The 26029-nt window shown below is 39.0% G+C and overlaps 1 protein-coding gene across 1 annotated transcript in view; it reads right to left on the reverse strand.

Annotated features, from left to right (window-relative positions):
* GALNT2 (polypeptide N-acetylgalactosaminyltransferase 2) overlaps positions 1-26029 on the reverse strand; it is a 104720-nt gene that overhangs the window by 11211 nt on the left and 67480 nt on the right. Inside the window, exons 6-11 of the mRNA XM_034060945.1 lie at positions 24354-24419; positions 20960-21081; positions 13562-13649; positions 9179-9266; positions 8534-8637; positions 2406-2532 (exon numbers count right to left, since the gene is read on the reverse strand). Coding sequence (XP_033916836.1) covers positions 2406-2532; positions 8534-8637; positions 9179-9266; positions 13562-13649; positions 20960-21081; positions 24354-24419 — 595 coding nt within the window. The remainder of the gene's footprint in view (positions 1-2405; positions 2533-8533; positions 8638-9178; positions 9267-13561; positions 13650-20959; positions 21082-24353; positions 24420-26029) is intronic.

Genomic DNA, 26029 nt, shown 5'->3' on the forward strand with positions numbered 1-26029 from the left:
TCAGAGGTAGCTTTGCATGGAGCAGACTGGTGACTGCAAGATTTATTTGCTCTCTTGAAGTGGTATATTAAGGCAGTACATACTAGTCTAACAAATCCTGTCAGACACAAGCTGCATCTGCCCACATCCCATCTGCGTGGTGTGGCCAGTGAAACATGGCTCTCAGTCTCTCATCCAGTCACCAATTTGTTTTGGCTAAGGCAGCTAAAAACAGGATGCCTACCCACTTCAGAAGAAACTGCACACAGTCAAGGGACAGATGATGGTACAAGCTAAAAAGTCCCAGCTGCAAGATCAGCACAGATTCTATGCACCAAGTTTCTTGGCAACATGGTCCTACACATATCTGATAATACCTGCACTACAGGGATACCCCATTACCTTAGGTTTCTCATTCTCTCATTGCTGAAACTGATTTTAAGGCATTCTGTTACCTTGGTTTGACACCCAAGAAAGCTGGCTGAGGAGAAAGTCTTCAAATATACTGCAATTCACCAACCCTGCTTTTAAGTGATATCAACTTTCTAGGTGAATTAAAAAATAGTTCCAATGAAATAAATCATTTTAAGGGCATTTCAGAATTTGGAACAGCTGGACAGTTGAGGACGCAGGTAGATCTGGAAAGGGATTTAAGTACCCAAGACACTAGTTGGCAGGCTGCAGCAAGCCTCACCATTCAAGTACACAAAAGAATTGTGTTCAAAATGACTTTGAAAAGAAATGGCTAAAACACAATGTGACTTAAAAAAACCCCTATCGTAGCAACTGTCAGTACATTTGAGTGATCAAATCACAATGAAGATTCAATTTTGCAACAATAGCCAAAGGCTTTAATCCCAGTACAAATGCAGCATCCTTCATCCTTGCTAGTAAGATGCATTCCTGATGTCTGTTGTACCCTTACATACACACAGACACACTTTTACCCTACTTTTCAGCTGAGCTATGTTGAAGTACCTAGTTATATCACAAGAAAAACAGCATCTTGACAACAGCCCAGATGGAAAAACTGCAGAGGAATGGGAATACGGGAAATTTTATTTATTTATTTTTATAACATATTGCTATGACATCATAATTTTAAAACCTACCATGAAACTAAGTGAGTTGCATCCTAAGCCTGTGTAATACAGTTTACTCAGCAGATCTTTCTACCCTCCTGATACACACTATAAAAACTGGAATAGAGATGTATTAAGAGAGGGTATTTCATTGCTAGCTTTCATTTTCCCCATGAGTACTGTTATTCATTTTTCACTGTAGCATAAAATACGGATCTCAAAGAATAAGGGAACCGAAAATTCCCCCTATAACTACTGGAAGAAACAGGGCAATGACTTTATTTTAGCAAGCTATTACATTCATTAGAGTAATCTTGGCAGGAAGAGAAGAATTACACTATAAAGAGATTCCTCAATCTAAGGTGAAACATGAGTCTAAATATATCAGCAGCTTTTAAATTCTTATGAATTTAAATACATCTATGTTTTGTGTTGCTTCATGTTACATAGAGTCTGGGCTCCATATCCCTTCAAGGATAAGTGAACAATTTTATCTCCAGCTCCTAACACACAGAATCTTTAGGTGGCACTTGTAGTTCTTCAGTCCCCTATGCATCAAGTCCCATTCTCTAAACCAAAACCTACAGTGATTCTTCTCTGTAACTGATAGAGCCTTGGTCAGAATAACCAGCATACACTGACACAGTACCTTTACGCACACTACTTAGAAAACACTATGAACATGAACTAAATTGCTGTTCTTGTTCTGTAGAGTCAAAACTGAGGAAATAGCTCAGTATTTCAGTTTCTATTGTATAGTCTATCAATGGCAAAATTAACAAGCAATCAATCTAAGCTCTTAATACTGCAGTTTCTTAGGTCTATAGAAATAGCACAGGAAAGGCAAATATGATATAGAATGAAGTTGCCAACAGACTGGCACAAATGCCATAATCAGTTTACACAGTCATTTGCATATGACATACTGATCATGTATTAACAAAAAGCAAGCAAAGCCTCTTCATGACTTAGTGTATTCTGGATCCTAGTGAATGATGCAACTGTTTTTATAAAACTGAAATTTATAAAACGTTTTTAAAGAACACTATTTTCAGAACCAAGTAAAACACAATCTTCTCAAAACTGCTAGAACGCCAAGCTAAGCATTTCTTTCTTTTCCAGATTCTCAGGCTCTGACTATTAGAAGTTTCCCTTTTTTAACTCTCTTGTTCTTTTCTCTGTGTAGCTGCCTCAAAGTAACTTTTTAAAATTAGTATTTTTCCATGCTAGATAATATTGCAAATGTTTATCAAGAAAAGATCTTTAAAATGAAATTACTGCCACCTGCTGATCACCTGAAGAAATCGGAAACATTACTATTTAGCTGAAGACCTTAACAGTTACCTTGCAAACACGGTGCCGCTCCCACCAGGAAATGTGTAAGGATGCTGTTTGCGGAATACGTGACCCACTCTGCTGCAAGGGATGATTTCTAGGCTTCCACCACACTGCCAAACTCTGAATGAGATTTCTGAAATAAAAGCATGAATGAAAGACCAACATCACCAAATACTGTAATTTTGAAGTATACCATTTACAGATAAGGCTTTTAGTGATTATTGCTGAGAAAATCAGTTACATAGTTTTCTGAGAAATTCTAGGATAAAGAAAGGCATAGCTGAGCATTCATTGTTCTCCAAGGTCAGGAGAAACAATCCTGTTAACTGGAAAGCAAAATCAGAGGTTAGCAGCAGTCCCCAAATTCAAAAACTATGCTGCAATTGGCCAGAGTAAGTTCTGTCTATATGTACTATTACTATACTTTGTCTAAAGCGTACACAACAGTAGATAAGTTAACGATCTAGCTTATAATAAAAATTTTCAGCTAAAGGACTAACACAATAGACAAAATCAAAGCATTACAAAACAATCAATAGATTAGAGCTGCAAACGTATTACAGAAGTTAAACATACATTGCCAAACACCATCTATAGGAGTTACATCAAATCAAACTTGCTTTGGAGGCAAAGCAAAGAAAGATGCAGCTTCTGTAAACTGAAGGCTATGGACAGTACACTTTTAAGCCAATCCAGTGAGCTTCCCCAGCTAGTGAGGACAAGAAGGTCTAGAAATATTTATACACCCTTCTCTTATTGAGTGCTGTGCTTTGTTTCAAGGCTCTTTATAATAATTCATTATGTTTCCACAGCTTAAACATGGATAAGTATATAAATAATGCAGCTCTAAAGTCAGTGTCTACCTTTGATGACTTATACTAAGTCATAGTAAGTGTCATTTTTTCCTTCAGAAGCCTTCTTCCCACAGACACAAGTCATAAAAATCACATTACTTCAAAAAAATAAACTCAGGAAAAAAAAACAACCCAAACACCAAAACCACCCCCAGGGTCAGAGAGCACGGCTGCTGGACTGTCTGTCCAGAGAAAAAGAATAATCAATTTTAAAAAAACACAACAAAGACCAAACAACAATAACAAAACCCCCCAAAAATGAAGAGAGAGGTGCAGTGATTTCCGCTGTTGATGGTGCAAGTTAACTGCCCTTCTTCCCAGTGGTCTTTGGTTTTACAAGGATCATTTCTGATTTGTTTTACTTCAGTGAAATTCTATTGCATCAAGGTCAATTAGGTGTATTCATGAATGCCAGGCAGTCAACATAGTCCAATCTGTCAACAGTTCATCCTCCAAAAATATTCATGGCAATACTGTCTTTGCCAGTAACTTATGGTCTTGGAGGAACATGGGACAAGAGGCAAAAGTAATTTTTAAAGCAACTGAACATGACATTCTCTCTGTACATTTCTCACAGTACTGACTTCAGGTTTTTTTTTTTTTTACACATATATAGATGACTGCAGGCTTCCCTGTATCTAGCTCATTTTGTCCCATACTGCTCAAATTGTGAAAGCAGAGGAGTAACAGTTTTCTTGTTCCACTTTGAAGTATTATTTATGGACTTTTGTTAGACAGTTCATACAGCTATTAGACCAATATGACAGGATGCTGCACTCAGTGAGGACAGCCTAGTGAAAGAAGACAGGGAGATCTCAAAGACAAAGGGGTTTGCATTAGAAAAGCAAGTATGGACCAAGTGCTTGAAATCTAGTACTGGAATAATCTAAGTATTACTACATATAATTATATATATTATTATATACACACCTCTGAAATGAGGTAAAGTGAGAACCTTGTAAAGAAATAAATGTAAATGCAGTATGCCTAAAGCTCACTCTTTTTTAAATTATTCATTTGAAGGTTTAATCACAGAATCCCAGAATCCCAAGGGTTGGAAGGGACCTCAAAAGATCATCTAGTCCAAACCCCCTGCAAGAGCAGGGTAACCTAGAATACATCACACAGGAACTTGTCCAGGTGGGCCTTGAATATCTCCAACGCAAGAGACTCCACAACCCCCCTGGGCAACCTGTTCCAGTGCTCTGTCACTCTTACAGTAAAGAAGTTCTTCCTGATGTTCACATGGAACGTCCTATGCTCCAGTTTACACCCATTGCCCCCTGTCCTGTCACTGGATATCACTGAAAAAAGCCTAGCTCCATCATCCTGACACCCACCCTTTACATATTTGTAAACACTGATGAGGTCACCCCTCAGTCTCCTCATCTCCAAGCTAAAGAGACCCAGCTCCCTCAGCCTCTCCTCATAAGGGAGGTGTTCCACTCCCTTCATCATCTCTGTGGCTCTGTGCTGGACTCTTTCAAGCAATTCCCTGTCCTTCTTGAACTGAGGGGCCCAAAACTGGACACAAAACTCCAGATGTGGCCTCACCAAGGCAGAGCAGAGGGGGGAGGAGAACCTCTCTTGCCCTACTAACCACATCCTTTCTAATGCACCCTAGGATGCCATTTGGCCTTCTTGGCCACAAGGGCACATAACTGGCTCATGGTCATCCTCCTATCCATCAGGACCCCCAGGTCCCTTTCCCCTTCACTACTTTCCAGCAGGTCAACCCCCAACCTGTACTGGTACATGGGGTTGTTCTTCCCCAGATGCAAGACTATACACTTGCCCTTGTAGAATTTCATCAAGTTTCTCCCCATCCAACTCTCCAGCCTGTCCAGGTCTCGCTGAATGGCAACACAGCCTTCCAGAGTCACTGTCACCTGTTGAATATATTTAGGCATTGAAAAAGTATTTTTGTTTTAGAAGTAATTTAGAAATATCTTTTGTCAACTTTTTATTAGGCATAGCTGCTTCTACTGTGTATGTTAATTTGAGTAATTCTCCGCCCATGAACTCCCAGAAATATCAACCTACATGTATATTTTTCACACCTTAAGTTCTGAAAAATACCAAAATTGAAAATGACGAAAAATAGTTCTATGGGAAAGACAGCAAAGGAATACCAAGTAGAGAGAAGCAAACTAATTTTCACTTGCACCAACATGGATTCTAAAGCCTTTTAAAGAAGTAGTAATGTACAGCAACTACAACTTCAAGAAAACCCAGAAACTCCTTTAGGACATGTTTTTTGCCCTACTCAAACAGTGGGAGAAATTTTACTATTGTAACTATTTCAGTGGACCCAGTTTTTCATTAAAAAGACATAAAAAAGCATGTCAAACATTCTTCAGTTGCATGAGATAGTGCGAGACCTCTCAGTAACAGACTGCTCATTTTATAGTAGTGTGCTATTGATACACAAGACAGGGAATGTCTTACTCGCTTTCCGATTTAAGCAAAATTAAGTAAAAGCCTAAGTTTTCAAATTATACCCAAACCTTCCAATAGTCCAACCAGTTCTCCAGTGTACTCTAATTCTCCTATGCTTGTCAAAAAGCATTGTAAAGAGTCTGAAAATTAGAGTTTACAAATTCAAGACAAGACTGAACAAACTTTGATCCATGTTTTGTACAGCAAACACGTTATCAGTCACATCGAGCAATGAACTGAAAACTGGGTCTTGGTGGAGAAAGCTCTCCTCACTAATTTAGACAAAACACTGCAGGTCCATCTTGAAATTTGTAAAGTTAGCATTATACTAACGTGAACAAAATCTCAGAGACCAGCTGCTCTGTACATGCTTGAAAGAAAAATGCCACGTTTTATGAAGCATAAACATAACATGCAGAATTATTTTGCAAGTCCCTCTATCAGGTTATCTGCATGTAACATGAAGTTGCTGATACAGAGATATGCTTGAGAGTAAAGAGGCCTGATGAGTGTGTATGTTGAATTTTAAACTGCACATCGCAGATTTCTGGTATCTGGTGCATGTGTCATTTATTGCCAATTAAATCATGCGCCATGTGATTTTTACTTGTCATCAGTCTGGCAGCTATGAAGAAATCATTAGCTGTCTGCTGTACTGACTGACTTTGCCTTTTCAAGGAGCAGAGAGAAGGCACCCCAAAGTCTCCATCTCCTCCTTCCCATGAAGGAGGGGGAACAGAATGCAGCAGGAGCAGCAGTAACAGCTTTTTGCATGTAGTCTTCTCACCTTGAGTGGGGGGCTGTTGCTTGTGCCCTTTCCTGCTATCAAGGCCTCAATTATCAAAGCATAAAAGCAGCTGCTAGATTTCCAGAAAAAAATCTCAAGTACACGCTTGTAGCTAATCAAATATTTAAGTGCTCTAGTGGCAAAAAAGTGAGTGCAAGTATTGCTGTAGTAAGTTTATCCAATGACTTTCCAGGACATTAAAAAATGAAAAATTATGATATTAACACAGTTTAACACCATACAGCCAAAACAGTGAGAAAAAGACAGACAGAAAGTAACCACTCAAAAACACATCAGAGGTTTCTTGGGTACACTGCATATGAAAGTTGGAGACTGGACTGCAAGGATGCTAGCTCCAGGCTTGAAGTTCCCTAAAGGAGTGTTAAGTATTTGGTTACCATGCCTCCATAGATAGTGTGCTTTCTACAGCAGACGTTTCCTGGTAGGCCACGCATATGCTCAATGCATAAGCATATTTCAGCAACTCAAAATACTCATGAGCTTTTACAAGTTGAAGGTATTTTAGTATTTTGCAGCTAGCATGTGCAGTAGAAAAGTTTCTATAATTAGAGCTGATCCTAAAACACACTACTTCAAACGTCTGAGTTGCATTTCTACCCTAGAAAACTGAATTAATGATAGACTGGAAGTCTTGAGAAGTTGTAGACTTCTGCTCCTATCAAATCTTTTTTTATCTTAACACAAGTAATACCATTCTTAACTAGAGAAAAACTTTGTTTAATATTGTAATGCAGAAAATAAAAAATCCCCAAACAACTGCTACTAAAGACAGATCTAATCACAAGGTCAAAGAAGAAATGGCTAAAATACAAGTTCTTGCAGCCAGTCCTCCCTCTTTCCTAAACACAACTCACTGAAACATCTGAAAATGAGGAACTAGGGCAAAAATGTCCTCTCAACCAGAATTATCTCACAGGGCCAAAGCAGATGTACAAAATTATTCAGTTCAGATGCCAGGCAGTATGATATTATTAAGAAATAAATAATTCTTCAGTCAGCTAAGTGTTAATTGATTTCTTAAGATGTATGCAAGAACATTAAACTCATGAACTCCTAAGTTCTACTTTCATAATTTTATTTCAGCAACATCTTAAAATATGCCTTACATGGCCAGCATTTAAACAGGATCCTGCCCCTCTACTCTGCTCTCATGAGACCTCACTTGGAGTATTGTGCGCAGTTCTGGTGTTCTCAACATAAAAAGGACATGGAACTGTTGGAACAAGTCCAGAGGAGGCCATGAGGATGATCAGGGGACTGGAGCACCTCCCATATGAAGACAGGCTGAGAAAGTTGGGGCTGTTCAGCCTGGAGAAGAGAAGGCTGCGTGGAGACCTCAAAGCAGCCTTCCAGTGTCTGAAGGGGGTCTATAGGGATGCTGGGGAGGAACTCTTCATTAGGGACTGTAGTGACAGGACAAGGGGTAACAGGTTTAAATAGGGGGAGTTTAGGTTAGATGTAAGGAAGAAATTCTTTACTGTTAGGGTGGTGAGGCACTGGAATGGGTTGCCCAGGGAGGTAGTGAATGCTCCATCCCAGGCAGTGTTCAAGACCAGGTTGGATGAAGCCTTGGGTGATATGGTTTAGTGTGAGATGTCCCTGCCCATGGCAGGGGTATTGGAACTAGGTGATCTTAAGGTCCTTTCCAACCCTAACTATTCTATGATTCTATAATCAGTAACTTTAGATGAGGATGCAACCTTAAAACAAGACTGCTGTTTTGAAAACAACTGTCCATCTACATCCAGTAATTCTTTATCAGCCAAAGTCCATTACAAAAATAAAATAAAAGTGAAAAGATTACTGCTTAATGAACATACTTTTATTCTTTCATATTTAGCACATAATTCCTACCTTGTTTTATTTTTCTCCATTGAAATAAACTTTTTTAATTTTGCCAATACTGCATGTGAAGATCTAACTCAGGTTTTAACCCTCTTTGCACAAAATCAGGAAGACCAGAACTCTCTGACAATAAAGGCAATGACAAAACCTACTTTCAAGACTGATCCCTAAGTAAATAATATACATACCCAAGTTTTCTCCACCCCAAACATCCATCATCATGTCATACTTCCCTAGTTCTTCAAAATAGGATTTGTCCATCACAAACAAGCCACCAGCTATCATGGGTGTCCTAAAAAGACAAGAAACAATAAATGAAATACAGAACCATGAACTGGGAGGTAACTATTATTTGCATCTCAAGGCTAATACGTGCTTGGGAAAAAAAAATGCAATGCTTTCAAATGCTAATGGTGCATGTAACACATCAAATGTTGTCTGCACACATTTCTATTGCATATAAGGTGTTTTGACCACCTTCTGAAGTAGTTCCCGAATCTCCATTTGGCTCACAAGTTCCTTATGTAAAGTGTGGCAATTTGTGCCAGCAAAATAAAACATTAAAACTAATGTTCTCTTTTTAACCCTCAAGACATACCAACTATGTCTTGGTTCTACTTTTTATGAAGAGGAAATTGTCTATCAGTGTGCTTTAAAGTATTTTTTAAAATATAATTTTGAGAGTCATACAATATTACATAAATATGAATGAAATCTCAGTATTAGAGAAGCTATAGTAAAGATCCTCTTTCTGACTCAGAGAACATGATTTCTAACTTTTTTTAGCTGAAAACTACAAGCTATTAGAGAAAGAAGTGGCGTTATAGACATACTTTATGGGAGCTACTGGATTTCCTTGCCGTGCTCTTCTTTGCTCTGGTGTCATGTAGTCCCATTTGAACACCAGGTTCCAATCAAAGCCTTCAAGAAGAAAATATTAGAGTAGGATGTTAAAAAGACTGTAGTCATCATTCAACTCATAGTAACACAATGTTAACTGAAAACACTGGAAACTGTAATTTAAATAAAAAATTTAAACTTGTACAAACTTCTGGGAAGAAAATAAACAAGCAGGAGGACAGATGAAAAGAAGCTGACAGAACAATAAAAAAAAACCTAATCTGAAATACAAAATAACTTTGCTTTCTCCTGTTGCCATCTATTACACAAAGTAAGAAACCCAGTCAACAAGTAACAAAGCAAAAGCCTTACACACATCTCATTATCCTTACATCAAATAAATTATCACATAAAGATGCAGTTCTGGTGTCCTCAACATAGAAAGGACATGGTACTATTAGAACAAGTCCAGAGGAGGGCCATGAGGATGATCAGGGGACTGGAGCACCTCCTGTATGAAGACAGGCTGAGAAAGTTGGGGCTGTTCAGCCTGGAGAAGAGAAGGCTGCATGGAGACCTCATAGCAGCCTTCCAGTATCTGAAGGGGGCCTACAGGGATGCTGGAGAGGGACTATTCATTAGGGACTGTAGTGATAGGACAAGGGGTAACAGGTTGAAACTTAAACAGCAGGGGTTTAGACTGGATCTAAGGAAGAAATTCTTTACTGTTAGGGTGGTGAGGTGCTGGAATGGGTTGCCCAGGGAGGTAGTGAATGCTCCATCCCTGGCAGTGTTCAAGACCAGGTTGGATGAGGCCTTGGGTGACATGGTTTAGTGTGAGATGTCCCTGCCCATGGCAGGGGGGTTGGAACTAGATGATCTTGAGGTCCTTTCCAATCCTAACTATTCTATGATTCTATGATCTTCCTGCCACTACAAATGTTCCCAGCATTCTTCACTGTACAACTGCCTTTCAACTCTCATCAAATATTTATGTTCACAGGCTTTTTGTACTACCCTTGGTAGTCCTCCATCAGCAGGAACTCTATCATGCAGGTCACAACAGGCTACATCCCACTTATTAACTTTCATTTAACATCCTCTTTCCCACTGTATACTTTCATGTGTATCATCTTTTAAACCTGAGGCAACCACTAGAGGACCAAAATCTTACTTCCCTTACGTATGTACATGTATGTGCACACACTCAGCAACAGTTGGTCTGGTCCTTTCACGAGTTAAGCGCAGAAGCACATAAAGACCACTAGAATAGACAAGACTGATAGGTCACCTAGAGCAGCAAAAGCTGACAGCCATTTAAATTACCTCCGTTAGGCAGCGATACATGTAAGATAAACTTCCTATAGGAAACACTTTCATAACAGTTTCTGAGCTGGGTTATGCCCATAAGCGTCAACACTTGTTTAAAAACTATGCAAGGTCCATAGCCCTCTCACTGTACACCTGGGAGACACAAATCAGCCTTATACAGATTGCTTGCTGCCAAACACATTTAGATCCTATGAGGTCATGTAATGAAGGATTTCCAGATTTCTGGTGCACAGATGTCAATAGTTTTCTTTCTCCAGCATAAAGATAAAGCAATTACTTTGTAGGGAAATGGGGAAAAAGCTAAGGTAAACAGACAACAAATACAGTCCCACAAACTATTTGTCTGCATCCACAAACGTGTAGTAATGATTAATGCAGAGAGCTGAAAACCAAACACTTTTTGGTTTAACTCACAAGATATTTAGCTCACACACACAGAATACAGAATTATCCTAAACAGTCTTCACAGAATGCATGCCAACTCTTTCTCTCCATGTTTGAGTATCTTATGAACTGCTGCACTGTAAAAATGAAAGACCATCTAACTATTCCAAAACTCCAAGTAGCAAAACACTAAAATTACTACAATCTATATTACTGCAAAGCCTCCAGCATGAAAAGTAAAATGAGCTCCAATATTTCGCTGCAGTTAAAAAGTCACATTTTATCATACATGCCCAGCAAAATTACTTGCATCTGGGAGAACTTAAAAAACCCTACTGTTCTCCAGGAGAAGTGGTAGAGATAGAGTTACATACACTCTAGTGAACACAAGGGGTCTCTTTTGGAACACAACACTCTTGCAAACGCTGAACAAGTGTATGAATTGTCTACCCATAAAGACTAGTTTTCCGTCTCCGTTTTCACTGACTCTGGGAAAAATCTGCATTCAATGAGATAATATCAGTAACTCTGTAAAAGAAGTATTTTTAAACACAAGTGCATGTCCAGTATGAAATTCTATCCAGTGTAAACTGCATTGTAGGCATACTCTAAATTATTAGGTCTCTGTTAACTACAATTTATTCCAGGAATTAAAGTCTTTCTCAGAGCAGCATAAACACTTTGGAAAATCCCCCCTCAAAAATGATTTGTAACATAAAGCGCATGGATTTAGTGCTGGCCAGACTTGTGAATTGTTTCAGCCCTGTCCAGTTTAAAGTTTGTAGCATTTGCTAGGTTCCTGGTCTTGGGTGATTAAGCCCTTTCAAAACAGAGCAGACACAAATGCTGTTCCAGCTGTCTCAACTCTCCATGCTTCACACAGATACTGTATCTGAGGTTGAAAGCATAGCTTCATTTCCATGTTTAGACTTGGCCCCAGTGAAAAGTGTCCTGAGATGCCAAATGCTGTAGTGCCTCTAACATGGTAATCTGTCCTCGGAGAACTGAGGAGAAATCTATTATTCATGTTCCAACAAACCCTCAGATAGGTTTAAACACTGGTATGTGCAAAATTTCTATTGTTAGCATTAAAGAGAGACTACTTCACACTTCTGGATAGAAGTACAGAGGCCACATACACTTTAAAAAAAATATATATAAATAATCTATTGCTATTGTGTATGAGGGGAGTAAACAAGCACTAAGATGGTTTAAAAAAATAAAAGAAAGAAAAAAAAGAGGGAAACTTAGTTCCAAAGATGAAGCATGAAAAGCAGTAACAAGTGAAATGATCTCTAAATCTTTTCCCACTTCACTTGGGAAGAATTAAAGAGCATGAACCCTGCAGGAACCAATCAAAGGTTTCAGTGAAAGAATTCCTCCTCCTACTGCAGACAACAATAAGAGCCACATAATGGTACAGAGATTTCCATACTCTAGGTATATGAATAGATTGGGTAAAAGACTTAAGGTTTTAATAAAGCTGGCACACAGATAATAGCACAGAACTATACATTAGCATACTGTGAATATGTGCACTGTAGGTCTTATTTCAAGATGTTAATTAAAAGGATACAGAACCTCTCACTTCCATATCACAGACGAATTGAACCATATGCAACATTACACAAAGATTGGTTTTATTATAGTTTATTGGAACAATGCTTGGTGGCCAGTCAGAGACTAGTAACTGAAAGAACAGACTTGAAATTGTTTTTTCCATTCCTCGCTCAAGAAAGTCTACTCAGAAAAAGTGTGAAAACAGCGCTGTGAAATTTCCATGTTGTGGCTCATCTTGTATCTTTATGCAGCCAGTTCAGTTTCCAGCATTGTGGGAACAATTATTAAAAAAAAAGGGGAGAAGGATGGGCTGAGAACAGCTATTTCACATGCTAGGTTCTTACTAACAGGGAAAAAAAGCTTTAAGAACTTGTAATAAGTAAGGATTTTAACGTGTGGTTGCCCTCCTTTGACAATGCAGAGGGAGGATTTATTTATTCTTACTGGGGGGTTCACAAGTCTTTTTACTATTTGCTGTCAACAGTTTACACTAGCTAGATGTAGAGAAACTGTGGTGCTTCTAAACTCAATTTAACAGGGAATTTTGTAATGGTAAAGGTTTAAACACTACAAATTTTCATGGTCACATGTTACTCTCTTCACAATTACAGACCATGGCTAACAAAAACATTTCTCTTTTAAACACATTCCAAAGCTTTCTGCTTATTCAGAAGAGTTTCATTTTTTAAGCAAACCAGCATCTTGAAAAAAACTCATAGGCACCGCATTGCTGGTGGGCATCTAAGCTAGTGAGCGATGAAAGCTTGTCCTATCTAAAGAGAATCATAAGCTCTGGCCATAAGTTTATTCTGACACATTTACACAATCCTACAAACATCGGAGCAAGTCTTGCACATTAGTAAAATGCAGTATAAACTTTTAAGAATTAGTATAATAAAGATGAACTGTTTTAAAGCAGAGGACAGTAAGGCCAATTAAAATCACAGCCTATAAACAAGTGACCTACAGGACTTAAAACTAGATACATGAAAGGGAAGAACAGTACATTAACCGCCCATTCCACAATTGCAGTGATTATGCGCTTTGATTCTCAATGCCTTTTTTCTGTTTTAAATCTATATTCCAGTACAGGTACATACCGCCTTTTAAATCAGCTGACGCCCCCACATACTGGAAGTTGTCCATATTAATTACATCAATAATAGGAGACACAACTCTGGTCTTGTCCTAAAATAAATATTAGAAAGTAATATTGAAATAATGAAATCAATATATAAAGATTCAGGCAGAATGAGATGTTGAACAGTTCAGCAGGATTTCATTAGCACGTCTTCCCCAGCTCTCCCCCTACTTCAACATGTGGTTCTGAATAGCCTGAGCTACAAACAGCCTTGCTCAGTACTGCTTCATAAAGGAGAAACCACACAATATGGCCGGGAAAACTTTTCTGTGCTAGGCTACTTATATTTAAGTAATCCCCCTCTTCTGACTTGTTCTTGAGGAAGGCAGCAAACCTGTAGTTCTAAAGGCAGTTGAGCACACAGTGCTTCCATTCTTACTTTTAAACTAAAAACAAAGAAAATAAACATCCAGGCAATTCATATTTTCCACAGCAAATCTCCCTAGCCAGTATGCTAGGATCTTATCATTTCAACCTCTAGGGAACAGTTAGGCCTTTCTGCAGTCAGAAAAGTCTGAGGTTTATGCGAATCCATTCCACACTGGAAGAATCACACTTCACAATCAGATATTTAGATAGCAAAGAGAACCTAAAAACACCTCAGACTAATGAATGCTATTAATTTCCAGCAGCCAAGATTAGAGTGGTGCAGATAGCACATTTCCCTGGCCAACCATGGTCTCATATACTACTCTGAGCAATGCTATAGTTTAAGAAAAATAAAACAAAAAAGTCTTTCAATAGCTCCACAGGCATCACCCAGTAGGATCACAGACATCAGTACTCTAAAAAAAAAAAAAAAAAAAATGACACTCATCTAATATTAGAAATGCAGTATCATGGTTAAGCCAGTTTGTCTCCATGATTTACTGAGAAAAAAAAAGAAGTTACATCTACACACTGAAGCATAACTTCTATGGCAATTTGATAGAACATTTTGGTTGATTTCAAAATAGAAGTTTGAGCTCCACAAGTTAACATTATTCAAAGAGCACAGATAACTTCAGAATAGTGTACCACCAAATCTGTGAATATAAAAGAAACCAGTTTTGAACAGGAGAAGTTTTGCTATCTCTGTTACAGAGAAACAGTTCTCGTGGCTATAAACCATACCAACCTAGACATGTCCCTCTTAAGAATTTATTCTGTAAATATCTCTTCAAACAACAATATATATACTCTGAACAGTGGCTCAGCAACACATCCTTTTGCTAATGAGTATCACACAGAACAGATTGAAACCTGACTAGTATGAGAGTAGCTTGAGCTCATAACAAGAGACTTAGAAGCAGTTCTTAGTCAAATTCTTTGCTTGGTCCAATAAGGGCATTAAACACCCATTCTCAGTTATTGAATCTTAATTATACAATCTATGCTGATTTTAATAAGCCCTTATTACAATTGGCTTTTACTAGGTCATTCTGCCTGAGTGAGCAAAAGGTCACTAACTTCTGTATTAGCCAAAAGGAGAATCCAAGTGAATTCAAGAGAAGCTGAGCTGAGGATTAAGCTAAAAGCTGAAGACTCACATAATCACAGAATCAACGAGGTTGGAAAAGACCTTTAAGACCATCAAGTTCAACCATTACCCCAGGACTGCCAAGGCCACCACTAAAGCATGTCACTGAGCGCCTCACCTATACCGTTTTTGAACACTTCCAGGGACAGTGATTCCACCACTTCCTTGGAAAGCCTGTTCCAATGTCTGATCACCGTCTCTATGAAGAAATGTTTCCTAATATCCAATTTAAATCTCCCCTGGTGCAGCTTGAGGTCATTACCTCTTGTTCTATCGCTTATTACTTTGAAGAAGAGACTGACACCCACTTCACGACAACCTCCTTTCAGGTAGCTGTAGTAGAGAGCAATGAGGTCCCCCCTTGAGCCTTCCCTTCTCCAGACTAAGCAACCCCAGTTCTCTCAGCAGCTCTTCATAAGACCTTTCATCCAGCTTTGTTGCCCTTCTCTGGACTCACTCCGCCACCTCAATGTCTGTCTTGCAGTGAGAGGGCCAGAAGCGAACACAGGATTTGAGATGTGGCCTCACCAGTGCTGAGTACAGGGGAGGATCCATGCCCTGGCCCTGTTGCCATACTATTTCTCATACAGACCAGGATACTGTTGGCCTTCTTGGCTGCCTGGGCACTCTTCTGGCTCATGTTCAGCTGACTGAACATGAGCCAGCATTATTATAGACTTCTACATTCCTTTTAAGTATGAATGCGGCTATACCACCTGGGACAAATACCTGCTTTTATGAGGTATATAACACAAAATTTAATCAGGTCTGCCACTAAGCTTAGTCTAAAGCAAACTAGAAACAGGGACAAGAGAGACCAACCTGTTGTATTCCTCCATCAATCACCTCTAACTTCTGCTTCTGTTAGCTGCAGCCCTGTTTGTAATGCAAGCATACAATTTTGCTAGCTGTTGTAGCTGAGAGGCAATAATGATTTACTACACCTTCACTGCAGAACACTAACTGGGTTGGTATGGCCCCCTTTACCACTAAAGAACTTCAGATGCACCCATGACCTTATTTTAGGCATTCTGTAAACAGTATGAGAATTAGGAAACTCCTTTATTTATGACTCAGAAGCTATCCAGCCTAATTATTCACAATATACCCATCAGAATTAATTACAAAACTGAAACCATCCTTCATTTCTTCTCTCCCTCTTTCCTTAGCTGAAACGGGGATGGCTTATGCATCTATGCCCATCTTAAAGAAAAGCTTTTCTGACAAAACCTTGCATTTTTCTTAAATGCTTCTATTTGGTACAGTTGAACCTGGTGGTAAAAGTTGCCCAAGCTGTTAGGTGTCACATTAGGGAAAGCTTCAGTCAGGCTTCAATTTGCCTCCCCCATGCTGAGTAAGCAGGTGGGACCCTGTGCCTGTGCATTTAGGATTTCCTCAAACTTTTGCTGTTGGTCTGATTAGTTCTATCAATATCAGCACAACACCATACTAACACCACTTGCTACACCTAATACATTATTTAAACAATTTCCACTTGTTTCTCTGACAGACAAATACTCAGGTTGTGAGCATTCAGTTCATTGTACTACCCCACTTTGTTGGCTTGGAAACATACTGTTCCTGTCATGATTTGAAATTAGAGATTTGTGCAGCAGCAAAGCAGACAAAAGACTTGCACATTCTGAAGCGGATGCTTTGCAGAGCACCACAAAGTTGTTAATGCAAAGACTGCTAAAAAGAGCTTGTGAGTCTCTAAAGTACAGGGAGTTAATTCACTTAAAATACTAAAAAGCAGCTGCTTCCTTTAAATTATCTTACAAGAAGACACTTTTTTATCTACAGGGTGATTGAACTAGAAATCTTTCAGAGGGGTTGACACCATAACATATAATGGAACATACAATCGTAAAACCATGTGCACCTTGATGAAGATAATGGAAAGAAACAGCCTGTGAATACTGCAAGTCTCTACTGCCTGGAAATCTGTAGCAGACAATTTTATCTTCATGTTTCATTAGGAAGTTATGCATGCCCTAGAGAGTTAGACTATTATATATTATTCTCATAAACCATCAGAAATTATCCTCAAGATTGTGTATACATTGCTTCCTTTCCCCCAACCCCCCAAAAAAACCAAACCACAAACTCAGGACGCTTCAAAAATTAAGCTTCGCAAGACTCTGAAGATAAAATATGAGTATTTTCCTTTCAGCTTTGTGGCAGTTAAAAGTTGACTCATTCAAGGTCATAAAAATCAGATATGAGAAAGGGATCCACACCTCATTTCTTAATCTTAGATCTTCCTTCCTTTTAATATCTTTGTTTAAAAATACCTTCCTGAAAGTGATATAGGATTTACAGTTATGCTATGAAAACAGATTAGAACAGTTCTGCAACAGAATCTTTCAATTTTTATTTTTCTCATATAACTGATTTACAAGAATAGAATGTCAAAGTGCTTAGAAATTTGAAATGGAAAAAGCCAAGTAGACAAATGTTCATGAAATGGCAAGTAGCTACCAGTGTTCTCAAAACTCTGTATGCTTATTAATATGTTGATTTTTTGGGGAAATCAAAGGGTTAACCCCCACTGTCTCCTCATTAATCTCCCCTAACACACACAAAAAAGGTCTAGAGGGTATAAGAGGTAACCTTAGGGAACCAGCAGAAAACCATTCTCTGGGAGAGAACAAAGAGGGAGAACATAGATCAGCTCCAATGTATGTGGGTATCCATACCTGTCTGAACTCAAATACTCACCTTGTATGTATGTTGCTTCTGTTTTAAGCCTTTGTTCAAATTTCTGAAGAAAAATCCCCACCAGTGCCAGACCCCTCTAGAAATGCTAAGCAAGCACAGTCAATAGACTAAGATACTCTAACCAGGAAATCATCTCAAAGAAAAATAACTGTGGGATGGATCATCCTTCAACTGAAGAGGAAAGCTTGACGTCTCAAGTGTTCCTAACAGGCAAGATCTCAGAGACACAGATTTCTGAAGTGGCTACAGCACATCAGGTAGAGTATTATATAGCTCATTCAATTCAGACTGTTTCTTGTAAGCCATAAATTTTTAAACTGTAACACACACAACTAATCACCCAAAGGTCTGACAGAATTAAATGCCAACAGGGCAATTCTAGAACAAATGGAGAAAAGAAGAAACCTACACTTTCCACCATATGCAGAATAAATATAGCAGCACATCAGAAAATACTGTATTAATGCATATTAGTCCTGATCTGAAAAAGTCACCTTTGAGGCCACAGCAGAAATGACTTCGTATCTATTCAGTTTACTGTCACTGAAGACTATCAAGAAAACACTCCCAATTAACAGCAAGTAACAGATTGTCTGCACAGTGAGCAAAATCAATCCATTGAAAATAAGAAAGAACTATCATATACTACATGTAAACATTATCCATGCCTTAATCATCTGAACAAGCAGAAAGCTTAGAAGCTACTTCATCAATCCCCATGCCTGTTGGTTGAGAATCTAGTCCTAGATAAAAGTAAATTGGAATTCAACATCAATTATTTAACAGTACATCAAGCTTTTAGGAATGAAAAACTGTACTCATACAGTTGAAAACTATTCAATGAGACACAATCAGTGTGTATCACAGTGACAATGGTGAGGAGCAAATTTTGAAGGATCTACTAATTCATGGGCTGCTAAAAAGTAGCTGCTGCACAAAGCAAATTATGCACCAGTTTTTCCCATCAAGTATACCACATATAATGATGGATCCTAACAAAACTGTCAGCAATTTAATAAGAGGGTTTACATTCAGCATTTGCACAAAAAGGCGTGAAAACAGTTCCCAAATCCCAGAATCCATTAGTGCTTTATGCGTAGGCATACTCAACTTCCTTTTGAAATATATTTAATGCCTTCCAATTTATTTTTCTAGTTATAGAGAAATTCCCCAACACTTTCGAGTCTGTAGCACTGTACACAGGGAAAAAAAAAAAACAAACAAAAAACCAAAACCAGACGGAATTGCTACATTATTCACACAAGGGCTTTGTAAGCTCTAGGTCCTTTAATAGCATCCAGGTTTGAGCTGATTAAAGTTATTTCTGCTCCAAAATAGGATTTACCTGCTAATACGTCTTAGGCAACTTACAGTATTACTGAAATACACAATGAATACAATGGACTGAGACTAATTGTATGAGGTTAAACAAGGCTCAGTGCTAGGTCCTGCACTTGGGTCACAACAAGCCCATGCAACACCACAGGTTTAGGGAAAAGTGGCTGGAAAGCTGCTTGGCAGAAAAGGACCTGAAGGTGTCTGTTGACACCTGTCTGAACATAAGTGAGCTTGTGCCCAACCAGCCAAGAAGTCTAAGTGCATCCTGGCTTGTATCAGAAACAGTGCGGCCAGCAAGACTAGGGAAGGGATTGGCCTCCTGTACTCAGCAGCTGAAATCCTATGTTCAATTTTGGCCCCCTCAGCACAAGACAGGCATTGATGTGCTGGAGTGTGTCCGACAAAGGGCAACAAAGGGTCTAGAGCCCAAGTGTGATGAGGAGCAGCTGAGGGAACTTGGATTATTTAGCCTGGAAAAAAAGGAGGCTCAAGGGGTACCTGATCACTCCCTGCAACTACCTGAAAGGAGATGGCAGCAAGTTGGGTACCAGTCTCCTCTCCCAAGTAACAAGTGATAGGACAAGAAGAAATCTCCTCGAGTTGCAGCAGGAGAGGTTTAGACTGGATAAGAGGAAACATTTATCCACCAGAAGGGTTGTCAAGCATTAGAAGAGGCTGCCCAGGGAAGCGGAGTCACCATCCCTGGAGTTATTTAAAAGGCATTGCTGTGGTTTAAAACACATCTAGACATGACACTTATGACCACGGTTCAGTAGAGGTCTTGGCAATGCTAGTTTAACTGGGTTGGATGTGATCTTAAAGATCCTTTCCAACCTAAATCATTTATATAAATGATTCTATAAAGCATCACAGAACCAAACAAAATTAGAAAAATCAGTCATCAGTTGTGGGCTTCTCTATTGGCATGCTGAATATATGGGGTTACCTTCCTTTTTTTACCCCCCGCCCCCTTCCCCTTTCTGGGGTCAAATACAAAGGAAAGCATAGGTAGAATGAGCGAAGACCTGGCCATTAACAAGAGAGTACTTAGAGCAATACCATCTTGATCAGGAGCATTCTGAAATTAATTGCTTCCCCTTACAGGAAGGGGAGTTTACCAGAAAGGGAATGCAATTAAGAAAGAAGAAAAACCCTGTTGTCTTGAGCGTTCCCCAGTCCTTTTGGGGATCACACCTGATTCACTTTCCACTTCAACTGAGTTTCTCCAGAGGAAGTTAACAAGTATAACCAGTACCTCGAGAAAATACTATACTTTCACTCTCAATCCTCTCAATTGCTTTTCCAGGACACAGACTAAGTGCCATTTTCACAGAAGCTGAGAGCCCACAGTCCCTGCTAATTTCCATGAGAATTTTGGTTTCACAGCTCAGCCTCTCTCCTATTATCACACTGAATCTCAATGAGGCATAAATACTCAGATAAACTGAATTACATTGAGATGATACTGGTCGAGGAGAACTATACTTTGCTCAAAAGACTTCCAACACTTACTGAGGAGGTCCCTAAAGAACCAAAGAAGCATATATTTGAATTGCTTATAAAGATAGCAATAAATATTCAGATTTTATGCTCCAACGTTCACAGATTAAATGAACAAAAATGTGTTTTAATCACCGAATACTCCGATCTCTTCCATCATCTCATTTCAGAGAAAAGGTTTCCTTATAAAAATGCATAAAATTAATGTAGTATAAAACAGATGGCTTTAAAATCTAAAAGCTACTCCTTCAGGAAATTACTTTAAAATTCTTTACTAACCTCAGCTACTCTTTCCAGAAGTGGTTCCAGCCAGTGTTCATTACATTCACAGTGACTATCCAGGAAGGTCAGCACTTTTGCTTGTGCTGCATCTGCACCTCTGACACGGGAGCGCATCAAGCCTGAGAAGTAAAGATACAAAGTCTTAAGTCCTTACCGAGGAAAACACAGTAGTGAGAACCTACTGCATTCCAAGTTAGTTGTGAATTTAATTACCTTCACTCAGACAGAACAAACACACTAGTTTCATTACCAAAATGAGATGGTAGTTAACAATTACTTCATACAAAACAGCCTGCAAGCCTCCAAGCTATTGCACCCTAGTCTACAGGTCTCGATCAATTTAAGCAGAAGAATTGAAGTACCTCTTAAAAACAAGTGATACACAAGTACAGCTGTGTTACAGTGTTTGGTATTCACATTAAATGATATTACAGGAAATTGTATTTATATTGATAAACACTACTCAAGATTGGTCCTAAAACAAAGCCCCTTTCCTATAGTTTAAGACAGAACTGACACAAGCACAATTATTAATTTAGCCTCTCCACCTTTTGGCCACCCACCATCTTGGTTCTCACCAGTGTGTCCATTCTCCTATCAGTTTCTTCCAGGAAGAATTAATTCATGTCTGAGAGCCTTCCCCTCACCCCTCCCTTTCAATTGGCTTTCCCCTGTGTTTTCTTGCCAATCTCTTGTTTTGCAGTTTTTTTGGTTTGTTGGGTTTTTTCATTTGTTTTGGTTTGAGGTTTTTTGTTGTTGTTTTTTTTTTTTGGGGGGGGATGGTGTTGCATGCCTTTTTTAATCTTATCTTGAAAATATTTCTTTAGGAAGAAACTTCTGGAAAACCCAAAAGGCTCTTCTCTATACCTCAATTTCACAGATTCCCCCACTAGTTTGCCCTGTTCCTTTCCTTTCTTCATTCTCTTTTGGTATTTATTGGATGCCCTCACCATTCCTTAAAGCCCTTGTTATACATACACACAAACTCCAGAACATACCGTCATATACATCAGTACAAAACAATAGCAAGCTTCCTCTAATTCCTTTGCAAAATTCCTCCCTGCTTTCCTCTACTAATCCTCAAAATTCATTTCATTATCACTCAAGACCAGAGACAAGTAATTACTTTACACTGTTTTTCACTAAATCTCTTACCCCCCCCCCCGAAATACTGTAAGAATCAAGCCCACTTCTTTCTATCCCCTTTACAAAATAAAACCTGCAAATTGGACTCTGCCAAATAGGATACAAAATGCTCAACATGAAAACCTTGTTTGCTCTGTCCAGCATTCAGCAACAGCCTCATCAAGATCCTTACTGCACATTGTGAGCACTTCACTGTTGCAGATATGCACTATGCTGATACTCTTGGATAGTACTTCTACACCTTATCTATGATACATTGGCAGCTAAATGTACCTCCCTGTTTTCATGCTATCTCCCAAACTTCAACCTTTGAACCTGTTCTGTTCAGTTTTTCTACAAACCATTCCTCATGCACCCTGGCTATGTTTGTTTTATTTTTTCAATTTCTCCTTCCAGAGCTTACTATTTCCAACTTACATTCTTATAGAACCTACTGTCTTGCTCTACTTCCACAGAAGACACACAGCACTGTTTCTAATTTCAGATCTAAGGGGAAAAAAAGAGGTGACTACTCAGGTCATTGAGTGCTTTACAATCACATTCAGTCTTAGAACAGAAAGAGAAGATTCCACTGAATATTTATTCTGTAAACTACCATGGCCTCCAAAATACATCCCTACAGATGAGACTATATCACATTTCTGAAAGCAAGGCACTCTGTGTTATCCCCTCCACAGGAACCATCCCTTTATTTTAATTTTTGTTTTAAAACACGCTGCTTCCCTCTGTTCATTCTACTGTGTTACTCTTAGCATCTTACACACTGGTTCATTTCACTGATCCTCTTAAATTTTAATTTGCATGTGCCTGATACACAATTAGTATATTTAATGAATTAGTATATAGAAGCCTAGAGTGAAAATGAAAAGCAAAGTAGCAAACTCAAGCATATCAAGCCAGCAATCAAATGGAATGTTACAGCATTTCAATTATCACCTGGTTGCACATAAGGACGCCTAGGCAAAACTTTACAAACAGTGCACAAGGTCCCATGATAATAATTTAATCTTAATCTCACAAAAATACCACGTAAACTAGTACTCTACCTTTAATGTGTAAGTAGCAATTTTTGACATAGTAAAAGATTTGTCATATTGTACTTAAAAATATGCATCAGTTTATCTGAAAATGAAATAGGAATCTGTAAATATAGTACAACATATATATAATGACTAAAAAACTAATATGAGTGTTAATTCAGTCTGCTTTTCCATTACTATTCCATTCCATCTTTAAGTCCTGTTCTGATCATAAAAATATTAACTTACTCAGAACACTGCAACCATGGCAAGTCATAAAAGGCCGGCTTTCCTAACATGCCTCTGTTCATGAGTAGATTCCAAACTTAATTATTTAAACACAAAGAATTCATCAGTGTGCAACAGCTTTAATTATAGGAGAACACGATTTTTGTGCATGTCATTTCCAGTTTCTGACAGTATGATGCTTCTACCTGCTCCCCAGGCTAGGCTAGCAGCCTAGAAGATACAGTGCTTACAAAATTACACAAGCAAAACACATACTTGTTAATTCAGTAAGCTATTTCAATTGTCAACTCTGTTATTATTTCAAACAGCTGCAGAATAACAGTTGCCTATATCTAATACTTTAAGCTCCACAGCCAGGAAACTGTTGAGTGAAGGGCTCAGTGATATGAAACTGTAATTTAGAAAGCAACAAACAGAAAACAGAAGTGTAAGAGAGTTTGTTACATGGCTTCAGCAAATGTGGCATACCTGGTCCTGGCCCTGTTGGCAGCTCAAATCCTCTCAAGTCTGCCAAAACAAAGTATTCACTGGGCTGTCCATAAGCTAGATTCTTAAAATGATCTCTAGTAAGGGAACCTGCCATATAGAGGGCTATTTTTAAGCTGGATCATTTCAAACATTCATACAGTTTACAGTAAGACCTTACATACAATGGGAGCAGCTTAACTGAGGATTCAGTACTGTAAGAAAAAATGAGAGGTTGAGGGTGAGAGGCAATTTCTCAAATCAGCTTTCAGCATGAACGCCAATGGGCAACTGTGCACACAACAAACCAGAACTAATCAGAATCACTGTTTTTACTTCCACAGATGCATTTGCTTTTATTCCTTCCAATAGAATATTGATTTATAAAGTAAAAATACCCCCTTCAATACAGAATGCATATAGCAGAATGTTCCTTTAAAAAGCTTGATGAAGATTAACAGGTATGGCAGCACAACGGAATTTGTATCTTCCTCCCCCCAGATGAAGCCTACCTTCTCGGCGATCATTGCGAAGAACCCGCACTTTCTCAATTTTTCCCAAGAGAGCACCATCCTCAGCTACAATTCAAAAATAAAGAAATCAACTTTGATGTCCAACACTGAACGACACTATAAGACAGGCTACCAAAGAAAACCAAAAGCTTTGTAGTGGAAATTTTTTATGGTGATAAATAGCTAAATACAATATACAGGCTTAAAAAAAAGTACCTATATGTCTCACCAAAAATGAAGAAAAATTACCAGGTTAAGAAATTAGCACTCTCATTATATTACCTGAAGCTAATTTTTTACATGTTTACATTCTTGTAATATTTTAATTTAGTGATATTCCCTTTGCTCATTTTAGAGAGCTTCTACATTGCATTAAAAATAGGATTAAGTGGTTTTCTTTGTGTATAATAAGGATCACTTTTTAAACAACATTAAGGTTTAAGCCTATCCCAAACTCGTGATAAACTTGCAATGCAAGTACAGACATCAGCTTCCTTCAGGAAATGTTACTCAGAGGTCCATTCCAAATGTTCAAGTTTGTATTGTCATACCCTGGTACTTATATAAATCTTGACTTATTTTATAGAATAAAAGAATGGTTAGGGTTGGAAAGGACCTCAAGATCACCTAGTTCCAACCCCCCCCTGCCATGGGCAGGGACACCTCACACTAAACCATGTCACCCAAGGCTCTGTGTAATCCGGCCTTAAACACTGCCAGGGATGGAACATTCACAACATCGCTGGGCAACCCATTCCAATGTCTCACCAACCTCACAGTAAAGAACTTATTTATATCCAATCTAAACTTCCCCTGTTTATACCCCTTATCGCTACAGTCCCTAATGAAGAGTTCCTCCCCAGCATCCTTATAGGCCCCCTTCAGATACTGGATGGCTGCTATGAGGTCTCCATGCAGCCTTCTCTTCTCCAGGCTGAACAGCCCCAGCTTTCTCAGTCTGTCTTCATACAGGAGGTGCTCCAGGCCCCTGATCATCCTCGTGGCCCTCCTCTGGACTTGTTCCAACAGTCCCACGTCCCTTTTATGTTGAGGACACCAGAACTGCAAACAATACTCCAAGTGAGGTCTCATGAGAGCAGAGTAGAGGGGCAGGATCACCTCCTTCAACCTGCTGGTCACTCTTCTCTTGATGCAGCCCAGGATATGGTTGGCTTTCTGGGCTGCAAGCACACACTGAAGCTGGCTCATGTTCATTTTCTCATCAACCAACACCCTCAAGTCCTTCTCTGCAGGGCTGCTCTGAATCTCTTCTCTGCCCAACCTGTAGCTGTGCCTGGGATTGCTCCCACCCAGGTTTAGGACCTCACACTTGGCATGGTTAAACTTCATAAAGTTGGCATTAGCCTACCTCACAAGCGTGTCAAGGTCCCTCTGGATGGCCTTCCTTTCCTCCAGCGTATCAACAGAACCACACAGCTTGGTGTCATCGGCAAACTTGTCCATGTCAGCGACAAAGATGTTGAGCAAGACTGGTCCCAACACCGATCCCTGAGGGACACCACTCACTACTGGTTTCCAGCCGGACACTGAACCGTTGACCACAACTCTTTGCGTGTGGCCATCCAGCCAGTTCTTTATCCACTGAGTGCTCCACCTACCAAATTGATGTCTCTCCAATTTAGAGACAAGGATGTCGTGTGGGACAGTGTCGAACG

This window comes from Melopsittacus undulatus, chromosome 3, assembly GCF_012275295.1.
Source record: "Melopsittacus undulatus isolate bMelUnd1 chromosome 3, bMelUnd1.mat.Z, whole genome shotgun sequence".
Classification (NCBI taxonomy): Eukaryota; Metazoa; Chordata; class Aves; order Psittaciformes; family Psittaculidae; genus Melopsittacus; species Melopsittacus undulatus.